The 15,362-nt window shown below is 45.4% G+C and overlaps 1 protein-coding gene across 5 annotated transcripts in view; it reads right to left on the bottom strand.

Annotated features, from left to right (window-relative positions):
* The window catches only part of TLK1 (tousled like kinase 1), a 72,811-nt gene that overhangs the window by 56,911 nt on the left and 538 nt on the right, over positions 1 to 15,362 (bottom strand). The window contains exon 1 of one of the 5 annotated variants that reach the window (XM_074595424.1): positions 14,771 to 14,878. The exons of 1 other annotated variant lie outside the window; for it this stretch is intronic. Coding sequence is in view for 1 of the 4 variants with exons in the window: in XM_074595422.1 (XP_074451523.1) it covers positions 14,180 to 14,324 (145 nt within the window). In the remaining 3 variants the exon portion in view is untranslated. Of the gene's footprint in view, positions 1 to 13,690; positions 13,710 to 14,179; positions 14,745 to 14,770; positions 14,879 to 15,362 lie in introns of those variants that run through there. 3 more of the 5 variants (XM_074595425.1, XM_074595422.1, XM_074595423.1) reach the window with 3 other exon arrangements.

Below are 15,362 nucleotides of genomic sequence, written 5' to 3'. Positions count from 1 at the left end.
CTCCATTCTACAGATCGGGAAAAAATGACACTTGTATGAAACCACGCATGAATCAGTGAAAGATTAAGTTTAAGGCTAAGGGGAAAAAATATTTTAAACTTCGTACTCATCCTTCTTTCAGCACAGCTATGGAGCCTGTTGATACCAACAGTATACATTAAATTCAGTTGCAACTTTGTGTACTGAACATTTTTAAAAATTCAGCACCCTCCCAAGTTCACAAAGAAACATCCTATGTAATCATCTGTCAAAAATTTGGTTTTAGTGTTGCTCAGCATTATCATTTAAGAAATCTGCATTACAGCCGGTTCTCCTATCCAGCGCTCATCGCCTAATTTTAAACCAGCTTTCTTTTCTGCTATACTATGGCACTTTCATTCAAGTTTTAGAAGAAAGAAAGAAGGGATTCTCATTCCTGTCAACACAGTCCCTTCCTGAGAACTGCCCATCTTGCAGGCTGAGTGAAGAACAGACTTCATGGAACAAAGTCTGTGATCACGTGAATAAAATTTCGTAACATAAATGCAGTTAAAGCCCCGGGGGGCAATGAGAAATTAGGAAAGGGCAGAGTTATAAATCTTTGATATTGCAAATAAAAAAAAACCACAAACATATTTTCAGGTATATATTCAAAACGTATTTCAAGACAGCAATAAAAATACTTATGTGTAATTAACATCATTGACCACGTAGAAGCACCTAAACAGAAGGGCTGTGTAGTACTTGTCCTACAAAACTAACCACATTTCTTCCTAGTCAAAGGATAAGGATGCTACACTGGCTTCTGCAGACCACTGCAGCCATAATTTAAGCAAAACCAAGTGCGATCCAAGTTCTCTTTCCCAACTGAAAGGAGATAAAGCAGGACTTCTCCTTAAAACAGCTCACACCAGAGGCAGGGGAGGACCATGAAATCCCTTGGATGGCCAAAGCAGGCTTCCTGGAGCCGACTTCCTACAGCCAACTTGACAGAGAGAGAACTGCCAGTGCTACCAGGAGGGAGCACCACACCTTACCAAGTGGGTTGCTTTTCACCTGGGATACATTTAACATGACTGTTTCCGTACTCCTGAATTTGGGGGTAACTAAATACCAAGCTAACCACATGGGAGATTTTTAAAAAAATGAATATAAACAAATCTATAACGGATACAGAATCACAGACTTGTCTGGATTGGAAGGGACCTTTAAGATAATCGAGTCCAACTATTAACCTAACACTGCCAAAAGCATCTCTAAACCATGTCCCACGTCTACCCATCTTTTAAATACCTCCAGGGATGGGGATTCAACCACTTTCCTGGGCAGCCTGTTCCAATGTTTGATAACCCTTTCAGTGAAGAAATTTTTCCTAATATCCAGTCTAAACCTCCCCTGGAGCAACTTGAGGCCTTTTCCTCTTGTCCTGTCGCCTGTTCCTTGGGAGAAGAAACTGACCCCCACTGCCTACACCCTCCTTTCAGGGAGCTATAGAGAGCGAGAAGGTCTCCCCTCAGCCTCCTCCTCTCCAGGCTGAACACCCCCAGCTCCCTCAGCCGCTCCTCACAGGACTTGTGCTCCAGACCCCTCACCAGCTCTGTTGCCCTTCTCCGGACCCGCTCCAGCACCTCAACGTCTTTCTTGTGGTGAGGGGCCCAAAACTGGACACAGCACTCGAGGTGGGGCCTCACCAGTGCCCAGTACAGGGGGACCATCACTTCCCTCCTCCTGCTGGCTACACTGTTCCTGGCACAGGCCAGGATGCTACTGGCCTTCTTGGCCACCTGGGCACACTGCTGGCTCACGTTCAGCCAGTTGTCGACCAACACCCCCAGGCCCTTTTCCACCAGGCAGCTCTCCAGCCACTCTGCCCCAGGCCTGTAGCGCTGGACGGGGTTGTTGTGACCCAAGTGAAGGGCCCAGCACTTGGCCTTGTTGAACCTCATACCATTGCCCTCGGCCCATCGATCCAGCCCATCCAGATCCCTCTGTAGAGCATTCCTGCCCTCAAGCAGATCAGTACTCCTGCCAACTTGGTGTTGTCTGCGAACTTACTGAGGGTGCACTAGATCCCCTCGTCCAGATCATTGATAAAGATATTAAAGAGAATTGTCCCCAATTCTGAGCCCTGGAGAACACCACTTGTGACCAGCCACCAACTGGATTTAACTCCATTCACCACCACTCTCTGGGCCTGGCCTTCCAGACAGTTTTTTACCCAGCAAAGCGTACGTCCATCCAAGCCACGAGCAACCAGTTTCTCCAGGAAAATGCTGTGCAAAATGGTGTCAGAGGTGACTTAGAGCATCCAGAACTGGGCCAGGCTCACCTCCATCAGTTAGAAATGGCAGCAGATGGTCCGAATGAGACCAGCGCCTGTACAGGCAGACAAGGTTAAAACCCTGACGTGTACACACCACACTCCCTGCCCCAGTGGACCCAGGCCTGCTGCTTTAGCGGGCTATCTCTGCCACGAAAAAACAACTGAAATATCCAAACTGGTAAAAGCAACTGAATAAAAACACATCGGGAAAGGGAAAGTTTCTCCAACAGCCGTTCCCAAGCTGGAGGCCACCCTCGTGGCCCAGCCAGTGCCCCAGAGAGGTGGCAGCTGCAGTTACCGCACGGCCACTGTCAATACACATGCCCCATGGCAAGTCTACACACAGATAAACTTATAAACACAAAAGACAAATGACTGAGTACACCATGTAGGTTTTGGTCTAACTGTTAAAAACCAACCAGTTTAGGCTCTAATGAAACCCATTCACATCCCTAACAGCTAGTCACACAACTATTGTGGTAGTTACCTGAATCACTAATTCGCTAAGTTCATTTACTGCTTTCACATAATAAAATATTGTTCTGCAAGTACTACATGCCAACATGATTATTTACCAAATGAGAGAACTCATGCTAAAAATGTCTTACTTTGCTAGAAATAAACTCTTCTGCTCAGTATCTTTGGATCATTCATATAACAAAGCCAACAGATTCAATGAGTCAACAGATGTAACAAAAAGCAATTGTAATGTAATTATAATTTTTGACTTAAACCTAAAAAACATGAAGAATTTCCATTATTAAAGACTGAAAAAATACTAGCAAAATCTGTTATTTCCCCAAAATCCCCCATTTATACCTTTATCCACAATAATCTTAAAACTGGATTTCACCTTTTTTTCAAGTGGTAACAGGTGGTCAAGCAGAATTTTGACACCCAAACTGAACCGACGTTCCTCTCCAGTCTTTCCAGACACAGCTGTGAACGCCTAAGTGCAGGGAGCACTCACCATCACTGCTGGCTCTACAGTGGGAGAGCTCCCACCCAGTGACACGCTGTGGGACAGGAGAGGAGAGACTCCCAGCTACGTCCCTGCACAGCCGTGTCCCCCAGAGCACCTCCAGCTGAGCATGGGCAGTCCATGTTCCGTTGTCCTTCCCGAAGGCTCCTGCTTCTACCGCATGGACCCGCTCCCTTTATCAAAGATTTACCCTCCCTCCAGCAAAATCAACAGCACGCAGAAATGAAAACTGAGCAGGATGACAGCAATTTGAGGAAGAAAATGATAGTTTAGAGAAGTGCAGGGGAAGCAGAGGAGCAGGAGGAGACTGGAGGTAACCTTTGTGGGCCAGCAGTGGTCAGGAAGGGAAACCCGGGGGTAGGAGGTGGCTGATCAAGGGACCTGGTCTAGAAGGGAGCACACATCCCACCTGAAGGGCCACAGGGATGGTGGAACACACAGCCACATTCTGCAACTCCTGACAGCCACTGGTACTGCTGCCTCATCGCTCGTTCCCCTTGGAAAGATGGGATTTCAAAGACACAAGAACAACAAAAAAAAGGTAAAAATAGCAGGTTCTATCTCCCTCTATTTTTTTTTTTTTGTATGAACAAACTTGAAGAAAAAGAGATTTAAGAAAAGCAGCAGGAAGGTGGTGTCAGACACTGGCAGAGACCAGTGCCTGTTGTTTGCACTTCTCTAGAAGAGAAAAACAAGTGAAAGGCTTGGAGAGAACAGCACACTGCGATTTAGCCAGGAGAACAAATCAGGTCAACTTTCAATCACACAACACGGGGAGGGGGGGAATAAAAAAATCATTATTAAGGTCATTTACTGGAAATTATTTTGTTGTCACAGCTTCAATATATAATTCCCAAATTATGATATATGTTGGAAGTATAACAAATAGGAAGAAAAATACAAGAAATACAATATCAATGTATAATCTAATACACAACCAGACTGGTTTTTTTGTGAACGCTACATGTTTCTATTCTTCTGTTTAAAAGCAAACAGGAATATAAAAAGCTAAAACTCAAACTCAAGATATTGCAAAACAAGAAGCCAGATTTTATATCATCTGCAATACTCATCAGCAGGTTTAATGAAATTACATATCTCAAGAGATGAAACAAGTTTTTCAGAAGTGTGTAATAAGAGACAACAGGAATTTAGAAGATTTTTACGAAAAAGCAGCTGAAGTTTTTGTGTAAGCTTAGCTTGTTTATGAGACTGCTGTGGGGGATGGGGGGGTCCTAAAAACAACATTAGTATTCCTAATGACTAAAGAGACAGCTCGTCAAGACTTCACACACACATTTTGTGGATATACAAAAGAGTGTACATGCACGATATATAAAATTGCCTCTTCCTTAATACTAACCACTTGGACGTTTCTGACGTGACAACATGTATCACGCAAGGGACTGGAAAAAAAAAAAAATCTATGGATGCAGAATACAAATTACCACCTAACAAGGAAGTAAAGACCATGCTATTTGCCTTTCATAGTTTGAATACTGGTGTTACCCCTCTTAGGCGTTATTAGTACCACAATCATTTAATAATAAAATTTAATTAGAAAGAGGTAATATGCAATCTGATTATATAAGTAGAGGTAAATTAAATAGGCAATGAATTTCACAAAAAGCAATCACATACTGAAGCAATAACACACACAGCAAAAAGTGCGTTTTTTATCTCATTTAAAAATTCTAAACCTGCATCTTCAGGAATTACTTCTATTTCTAATCTATAGTAACTTTAAAATATGAAAATCCTACTCCTTCTAATGGCCCTTCATAATACGAAATACAAAGGTACTGTAACAAGAATTACTCCACTTCATTCAAAGTTAAACGTTGTAGAAAACTTGCAAGATAGCCTTTTACCATAGTTCAGCACTGTGAATAAAGCTACTGAAACTAAAATGCAATGCTAATAATAAAAAAGTTTCTAAAACACGTACCAAAGACACAGCAACCACTCCCAAACAACAGCCAATTCAAGGAATAACTGACTTGCAAAAGAAACAAAAACCAACCAAAAAAACCTAGTGACTAATACCGATAAACCTACTCTTAATAATCCATAACCACCAGTACCGCAACTAAAACAAACAAAAAAATTACTTTATGAAGATAATTACACCACCTAGACCCACCACCACCCTTCTCACCTGGCTGGTGAAGGGAACACACCGGGGGTAAAAGAGCTGGGAAAGGGAAGCAGGACACTTTCCTGGATGTACTTGAGCAATAACAAAGGATTTTTACTTTGAAAAGTTTCAAAACTTCTGATACCTCTCTTAATACAACTTTCAACAGAACTGATTCAGAAATAGATCATTACCCATCAAGACTAAAAGAATTTCCCAATAAATTAAGGTCTCCAGCATAATACCTGCAAAATGTCTCCCTACATAAACTAACATAATATTTGTAAAAAATAATAAAAAAAGTTATTTCAAAGTTACTCAATTTTTCACCATACAGACAACATATTTATTAAGAGAACTGGTTTCATTACAATCTTGTATGTGCAAATAAGGTTGGTCTTTACAATAATATCACTTAGAAAAATATAAAGCTTGCTGTAAGTCTCCAGTGTCAACCAAATATATTTGTCCTGTCCAAACAAATAAACATATTTTTAATTCTAATTCTGTATATATTAATTTAAAGATATATGTTTCTACTGATGTTAAAGAGAATATCATTAATAATGTGTGGATTTTATTTTTCAATTGCTTTATAATGAAAATACCAACTTATTAAAGGACACTACTTCTCTCATCATTTTTACTAGGAGTAAGTGAATCAGCTAAGAAATAGCAAAGACCTCAACCTCTCTGAGGACCAAAATAGCCAGAAACAGGGTATTAGGGGACCAAAAAAAAAAACAAACCCCAAAAAAAAGCATTGGCAGCAGTACACCTGCAACATTTAGGACAAAACTGTGGAACCACTGAGACCTCTGAGAAGGCAACATTAACTAGAAAAAACAATACTTAAATACAGCTATGCAGCATAGAGGCCTGATTAGCCCAAGCCACAGGAGTGAAAGAAAAAAGTATAAGAAATCCTGCTTATAGCATCATCTGAGTTTGTCTCCACAAAATCAAGAGCTGCCAGAGTTCAGTGGTGGTGAAGAGAAATGGCAAAAACCTCTGCTGTTAAAGCTGCATCATCCCAAGGACACCAGAGACCCACCAAGTGAAGACCAGCATCTAAATTGTATTATTTCAGACTTACAGGAGTTACAAAGAGCAACTTAAAATATTTATTCGTATATTTAACATTACTTTCCAATGTGTTGTCCTTATGCATATAGTTTAGAGGTTTTATTACTTACGAAAAAAAAAAAAAATTTGCAATCCACCAGAAGCTACAGCTGCAGGACACAGTGCTCGAAGCATTTATATGCTTTGAGCTCAAGGCACAATCATAAAATTAGTTAAATATCTAAAAGGCTGGGTGTATGTGACATCATACAACGGATTTTTCTAAAAGCATCAAGATTTCCTGGTTTTCCTCAAAAAAATACATTTTTCTTCCCTTTCTCTTATAGGTATAGCTGTATTAGAAGTCCAAAGGAAGGGAATGCGCTACTTGCTGATGTCCAAGTAATTATGATAGGGCTTCATTTCCTGTAAAAGGCACTCTGGAGTTTCTTACCACCATCCTCATCTCTTAAAATCTATTTTGTTCTTAAGGAATGTGCTTTGTTCTTAAGGACATTATAAAGAAAGCACCGTGGCCTTTAAGTTTCCACCCACTTAAAATTGTGCAGATATGATGAGGCAAGATACATTGCTTAATGCTCCTGCTGCCACCACTCAGCACGAGGCGGCGGTCCCAGGGAATACTGACCTTCTCCATGAGGTTTCATGTAAAAGCTCCAGCAAATTAAGTTTCCCATTCCAAAGCAACCAGATTCCCATCACAGTCGTGTAATCATCCAGCAACCCCTAGCTTTCCCTCTAAATCCTTGAAGACACTTGTCGGCCTCAGAGCCACTCCAGCTAAAGCTAAAAAGGCCTTTAGAGCAGATGGTGGATCATTTTTCTTATTTGCGTATTTTAAAAACACGCTCCAGCGTTAAACGTTTCAGCTAAACTTGGAGCGATAAGAATCTATGGCGAGGTTTAAAGTTTATGATCTATTAAATTCGCACAAGGGAAAAATACATTCAAACAATATAAACTTTAATGCTCTGCTGGCAGCCAAACCCTCACATCGCTGGAAGCCGCGGTCGAGCCGCCTGGATTGGAGCTCGGAAGCACTTGACTGGCTTTTGCCTGCAACCACCTCTGCCATTTTTGTTTGTCCAACCACTTCAGTAGTTGGTTAGCTCAGAGCTGCTAAAAAGCAATGGACAACTTGGAAAGCAGCAGAAAGAAAGCCTGGCTTTCTTTTCCAAATGATGAACAAGAAGGAACAGCGACTGGATTTGATCTATGAACTCCAAATCTCGCAAGGTGCAGTGACCAGAAGTAACTGACTCAATTCACAAACTACAGACAATTCTACTTAACCTGGTTTAACCACAAAACACATTTGGATGTATTTGTTTCTTCTTGTGTATCTCGCACAATTGGGATTCATTTTGTTTGGCTGATAAAGTTAGCGAAAAGCTGTCTAAAGCACGGGGAATTATGTTTCTTAAACCTTAAGAATCTAAGCTGCATAACTACTTAAATAAATGCGTATAGATGTGTACTCTCCTGCCTAGCAAGAGGCATGATCAAATTAGACCAATCAGAATCAACTTTTCTTTAGGAAAAATAATTAAGCACAAACGCAAAATAAAATTAAAAACAATTATTTAATCAGGATTTCCTGCTCGCTGATTTAAGTCATGATTAAAATTAGTAATATAATCACTCTGATTTCAGTCAATCCCTCCCGCACGGACCCAGCCTTCCCCCGTCAGTCTTCAGCACGTCCAACCTCACTTAAGCCCTTCTGCTCCACTCTGCTGGGACTAAGTATGACTGAGGTCGATTAAAGCTTACAAGCATTCATGTTCCTGCCACCTACCGCATCCTCCCCAGAGAAAGGCTGGTTGCCAGGATTTTTCTGCTGGTATCATCCCGGTGCTCTGCTAAGGAACGAAAGAAAGGAGTGAGACCTGCGGAGAGAAGGTGCCTGGGAAGGAAGCAGACCCTTAGTTTCTGTCCCAAACAGAACATCTCAACAAGAAGGGAAATGCAGGAACCAAAATACCTTCCGATGCTCACTAAGACCTTCTCTATTGCCACCAACTCGATCCTTAAGTACTGAACGTAAAGCGCAGTACTCGTCCCTTATTATCTTCAGCAAATCCTTAGAAGTTTTCCACTTGCAAGCCCACCCAAGAAACTGGGTTACACTGCGGTGGCCAGCTTCTGTTTAACTGCTCTCCAGCGATCACAACTGGAGCACTGGCATTCTCAACAGAAACCCCGACCACTCTTCTTCCTCTGCCCACCCTCACCTCCACCCAGAGCAATATGGCAAACCAAAATTCCCTTTTCCTCTTTCACAGCTGAAACACACCAAGCCAAACAGAAAGTTCATAAAGACAAAGCTTTATTCCCCTCCCACACACACACCTTGTGTGCTTTTTAGGGGAGGTACAGCTCAGGAAATACTGTACCACATAAACACAATTTACTAACTTCAATTCCAAAATTTTCTTGTGTAAAAAACTCAGCATGGAGGCAAGAAATTTAGTATGGGAGTAATCTGGATTGGGAGCAATCTGGATTGGGAGCAAGTACTGCTTCAAAGCACAACCTCGTATCAAGAATACAGAAAGCATAAAGGATTATTTAAGCCTGTCATATTTCCGTAATCTCCATTCTTCAGGTAGCAAAATTCAATATTTACTGTGATGCACATATATACAGTAGCCTTTCCCAGGAGTCTCAACAGTATTTCTCAATCATTTAGGATTACCAGGCTCTAAGAAAATCCAAAGAGATGTCAAGACTAATTGCAGACCAGAGTTATTACTAAGAAGCAAGTTTACTTCAGCTTGCTGAAGAAAAGAATTTACTTGCTGAAAGAAAAGGCAAACAAGAAAAAAAATGTATAGAGGAAAGAATGAGAGAAATAACAAGCTTTTTATTTCAATGGAGATAATAATAAATAAATACAGCCTGTCCTTAAAGATATTGATTGTTTCTCCATTTAAAATGGAATAGGTTAATGGGAAATTCCATTCCAGGCAAGTTGAAAGAGAATTAAAACAAAACAATAACCCAGGTACTAATTTGCTGTATTCTCTGCAGCACTTGCCTTTTAGAAAACCAGATGCAAACAAGGGCCCATATTAAAAAAAAAAAAAAAAAAAAAAAAAAAAAAAAGGTCATCTTCTCCCATGGCTCATTTGGGCACACCATAAAACCTCATGGGAGTCTGGCATAAGCATCAGCTCACTATGAGAAACACATCTGCAACAAAACCAGCAATAATATCACAAGCTAGAATCTGCGCATATCAATGGAACAACATAAAGTCTTACACAACACCTGCTCATGCTACAGCCAGTCTAAATAATCTTTTACGATTGCTGTGCTCATCCTAAAGTAAAAATACACCATCATCTTTAAACACGAAGCGTTCCCATTCTTCTCTGCTCCTACATAAACTGGCCAAATCCATAAAAATCTCCATCTACAGTTGGAAGATAAAAAACAACAAACTTCCTGAGAACTTACCGCTTAAGCAAATAAGGCAGATGAGTTTTTACACTACACACAAACAACAGAAAAAACAGCCCTGCAAATTTTAATAAGAACAGGTAGCTTTCATGTTCATGGACTAATATACTGTCTGTAGCATACATGACACAACCCGGCATCTAGGAACATCTTCCAGACTGGAAACTTAAGGAGGAAATAAACTGTACCTTTATGCTCAGACAGAAAACTGCCATCCCATTTTAGGTAACAATAAATAGAAATAATATACCTTTATCAAATTTAAAAAAAAAAAGTCACCAACAAAATTTGCTACACCTACAGCATTAGTTCTTGAAAGAGTATCAAATACTACAAGAAAAATATGGATGTGCTAGAACATGTCCAGAGAAGGGCCACGAGGATGCTCAGAGGGCTGGAGCACCTCTCCTATAAGGACAGACTGAGAGTTGGGGTTGTTCAGCTTAGAGAAAAGAACGCTCCAGAGGGACCTTATAGTGGCCTACCAGTATCTTAAGGGGGCCTACAAGAAAGCTGGTGAGGGATTTTTTAGGACGTCGGGTAATGGTAGGACTAGAGGGAACGGATTAAAACTAGAGATGGGTTGATTCAGATTGGACATTAGGAAGAAGTTCTTCACCACGAGGGTGGTGAGGCACTGGAACAGGTTGCCCAGGGAAGCTGTGGCTGCCCCATCCCTGGAAGTTTTTAAGGCCAGGCTGGATGGGGCTCTGAGCAACCTGATCTAACGGGAGGTGTCCCCGCCCATGGCAGGGGGGGTGGAACTAGATGATCTTTAAGGTCCCTTCCAACCCTAACAATTCTATGATTCTATGAGTTTGTTTACCATTTTGTCATCATATGTTAATTTGGGCTCAAATTTGAAAACTGAAATTCACACTCCCATCGTGGTAATTCAAATTTGTCTTTGGCCTTCTGTTTTGCTTTTAGTAAAGTGTTCAAAGCCAACAGCACGCACAAAAAAGAACTTGCAAAGCACCATGCCTGACTACCAGACACTGGGGCACTGCCCCCAACCTCCAAGGAGAAGCTATTCCGAGACACTCATATGTATCTCCCAAAAATCTCTTCTGTCCCTCTTCCTCATCCACAGTAGCACTTTCCAGCTACGTGCTTTGGACTTTTTAGTTACACGCATAAAGCAGTCAAAAATCCAGACACTTCAAATATGAAGTTGAGCGATCGCAATTATGTGAGCAGTGGCACAAGACTTAGCCACACAATCACATACTGTGTGTAAAATAATACCACATAACAGTCCTCTTAAATTCCTGATAGCATCTACTGCAGGGCTCTTGACTAAGCGACCACATAGCCCACACAGAAGTTATTGGCATATAAAACAATTGACAGAACTGCAGACATTTACAAGCTATACTGAAATGCAAACAAGAGACAGTTCTGGTACAATAAAAGCGTACGGATACAACTGCATTCAAGTCCTTTCATTGTAAAACCGCAAAACGTAAATTCAAATCCATACGGTTACGCCACGATGCCCCTGTAAGTCAAGATATGGAGAAGACAACGCCCAATAAAAAATGTTGCGAGCGCATTTTGAAAAAGACCAATTATTTTCTTTAATTTCACCTGTATTCCCCAAGTAGTACCTTTTTGATACTAACAAGGCATTGCATTTTTTTAAATAACTTTGTGCAATAGTTATATATGCCAGAGCTTTTCTTTTTGCTTTTCCATATTAGAGCTTCAGAGAATATTTTTAAGACTTCATAAATCAGGGTGCGGGGAGTTTCTGTTCTTAATAAACCAGAAGCTTTAAAAGCCGACATGAGAGATGTGGACTCACACCAAACATTCACAGTGAACCACAGGTAAGGCTGGATAAACCCCAGCCCAGGCAGTGCGTTCAGTGAAGGCCTGCGCATCCCAAGATGTCACAGAAGCCAACCAAAGGGATTCGAATCCCTTCATCAGGCGGCCAGGCCGGGCCACCAGCTCAGCCCAAGCACCGAATGGACCGTACCTGGAAATATCACCCCCTCAAAACTGGGACATAATCCCCATTAACACCACAAGGTATCACAAGTTCAGAATCGATGGGAGCGCAAACTCCTATAAACACCCTGCACTGCAAATATTGCAACACTTCTGAGTTTGATCCGACATCATTCTTTCCCACGTATAAGCCAATGTCTACCAATGCGCCAACATGTTTATATTTCAGGGCCTACTGCTTTCAGGCAAGATACTTTGTTGTAAAATATACCTACTTAAAGTAAGGTGTGCTGGTAACACCCCACAAGCGTGAACACAGAATATAAACCCAGGCACGGCTGGCAGCTTCTGCTGATTTTCAAACAGAACTACCTATCAAGGACGCACGATTATCGTGACCCAGGAACACCGTGCAAACACAGTACATTATAGCACCAAGCACACGCCAGCCCCTTGATTACTCTGTAACCCCTTGCATCGGTATTAGAGGACGTAAATTACAGTACCCAGAAGAATCCAGCAGCCTGAGTCGAAAGAAATGAAAAAAGTAAAAAGCATCATCATCACGTTAAAAATTAATTTCACAAAAATGCTCTTCCTTGCCTAAATAGAGCTACGCAAGGAACACCATTTTTCTTTAAAATCAATAGATGTATAAGTTGTGCTGCAATAATCATTTCAAGCTTGTATGCCGGGTATCTGAAATACATCCAAAAATACCTCACGTATAGACTCTATGTGAATATTATCTGCATGCATATTCATAACAAGTGCTGCAACACTGAAGAAACCTACTCTTGGTAAACTTAAACTACAGATTTGGCTGGTGGTGGTTGTTTTCCTGAGAGCTTCAGTTTCCCAGGGAAGCCGAGCACAAAATGCCTGCCACTTTACTCAGCATCTTTACCATATACCATAATTCCTTTCCAGATATTTTCTGGAGCATTTCACGTCAATCTACCTGCAGGAGCGTGTGCAAAAGTGACACAAGAGTGATACAAGTCTGACAACTACCGGCATGGAAAATGGAGAAGCACAGACTGCGTTAGACGTTTTCAGGATGTCGAATCCCTCTTACCAAGTCCTCACATCGCTTATCAACAACAACAACAAAAAAAAAGCAAGCAAGCAGCTACAGGAAGACTTGAAAAACAAAGACTCCCCATTTTCACTATTATTTCTATTTTAAGTTAGCAAGTTTCTTGCTCGGGCAATGACGTTTCTGCAGACGCCACAAGAAAGGCTACGCGGTATTCATTAAACTGGGGCAAATCAAGCAAAAATTATACAACTGCTCGGTACGCCAAGTATCCGCGTATAAAAGTTCTCCTCCGCCGCTAACCGGCATTCAGCAAGTAGTTATTTTGGCTAAAAGCGCCGAGCAATTCACTCGCTGTATAACTGCTACATCTTGTGGCAATACATCTCAACGCACGGAGGAAAAACCAGACAATACCCGAAAGGGAACAGCGAAGGGACTTGTTTGCTCATAACCTTCATACAGATATTCCCTGCAAACACCCACAACACCCTGCTGTCGCTGTCGGTGTAACACAAGAGGGGAGGAGCAGGGGAGGGAGGAGGAAAATATTATCATCCAAGGCGTGATGGAGGACAGGAGAAAGTTGCAGTCATTCCGCGGTGGCCGTGAGGCGCCCTGTCACTTCTGGCCGGCACACCGGCCGCCCCCCCGCCGCCGCCTGCGGCCCCCCCCCCGCCCCGGGGACGAGCCCTCTGCTGTGGGCCCCTCTCTCCTCCCCACCTCCATGATGCCAAAAGTGCCCGACTCCCTCCATCCAGCGACAACGGCCGCATCCTTCGGCGCACCACTTTTACTTTGCCGCTGGCGGAAAAGGGAACCGCTTTCGGGGGAGGAGGCGGCGGCGGCGGCGAGCGGCCGCCCGAGGAGAGCCGCCGCGGGAGGCGAGGCGAGCGGCCGGCCCGGCGGCCCAGGGAGCGCGGCCGATCCCCCTCCGCGGCCCGGCGGGGAAAGGGCGGGGGGGGGGGGCGAAACAACGAGGAGGCGCCGCCGCGCTGCCGAGCGGAGGCGGCGGGGCCCCGCTCGCCCAGCGCCGGAGGCTCCCTTCGCCGCCGCCGGGCCCAGCGCTTGACCCCGCACCGCCGCCGCCGGGGGCGCCAGCCGCTCCCCCGCCGCCGCTCCCCGCCAGCCCGGGACCGGCCTCCGGCGGTGGCCGCCGGGCCCCTCCCCGAGGGCCGGGCCCCCCGCGCAGCCCCGCGGCGCGCTTGTTACCTTCCTTGGGCGGCTTGCCGGGCGGCGCGCCGTGGAGCTGGGAGGCCGCCGCCGCGGAGCAGCCCTGCAGGCTCGGTGGGGACGTGGAGAGCCGGGACCAAGATGGCGGCCCCTCCAAACTTCCACTGCTACTTTGGACACTCATCAAGCTACTTTCCTGGAGCCCGGCAGCCGCCGGGGGCGGCGGGGGAGGCGGCGCGGCGGGGGGACACCCAGCGCCGCGCTCATGGCCGGGGGGCCGGGCCCGACACCGGCGCGGGGAGGCCGCCGGCGGGGAGCGGGCTCCGGAGGCAGGCGGGGCGCGGGAGAGACGGGGCGCGGGGCCGGCGCAACCTGCCCGCACCTCTGCACTGCGTCGCCGCCGCCGAGCAGCCGCCTGTGTCTGAGGCTAACCTTCCCCGCCGCCGCCGCCGCCGGGGAGGGGAGGGGAGGGCGCAGGCGGGGAGGGGTCATGCGCAAACACGATCAGGAGCCGAGCGAGCGCCGGCGCCCAGCCGAGCCGTAGCCGCCCAGGGGCGGCGGGCGGGGAGCGGCGTGTCCCCCCCACTCCCCCCCCCCCCCACGCAACATCACCACCCCCGGCCAAGGCACCTGCCCCGCGGCCTGAGCGCGCCGGACGCCTCCTGCCTCCATGGCCGCTGCCCTGGGCCGTCCCTCCGTGCGGGAGACCCGCCCGCGCCGGAGCCGCCGCGCCTTCCCGCCCCCCCCCCCCCCCGCGCCCCGCCACCACGGTGGCGGGGCGCGGGGGGGGGGGGGGGGCGGGAAGGCGCGGCGGCTCCGGCGCGGGGGGGGTGTGCTGGATTCCAAGTGTTTTCCCGAACAGGACGGTGGAGGGGGGATAAGCGTTCCCCCCCCCGCCCTGCGACTCGGTTGTCCCGAGGGAGAAGGCGTCGCTCGACCAACCGTAACCTGCCTCGCCGCAAAAGCCATGTGCCAGGGCCCGGCCAGCCCTCGCCCAACGGGCCGAGGCACTAGCCCTGAGCCGGGCATCCGTGGAAACCTACCTCTCCGCCTGGAGTTAGGGTAAAAGTGCAGGCATAGTGGAATTTAAACCCCATTTTCACTTTTTCCTTCCTTACAACTAACTGGAGTTAGGTGCGAGATGCGCGGCGCGGTAGTCGGTTGTGGAACAAAGCCTTTTAATGCACGAGGGCAACTTAGGTATGACGACAATCACTTAAAA

Source organism: Larus michahellis, chromosome 7, assembly GCF_964199755.1.
Source record: "Larus michahellis chromosome 7, bLarMic1.1, whole genome shotgun sequence".
NCBI lineage: Eukaryota > Metazoa > Chordata > Aves > Charadriiformes > Laridae > Larus > Larus michahellis.
The sequence above is the reverse complement of the archived record's forward strand: the minus strand, read 5'-3'. Positions and strand labels throughout refer to the sequence as shown.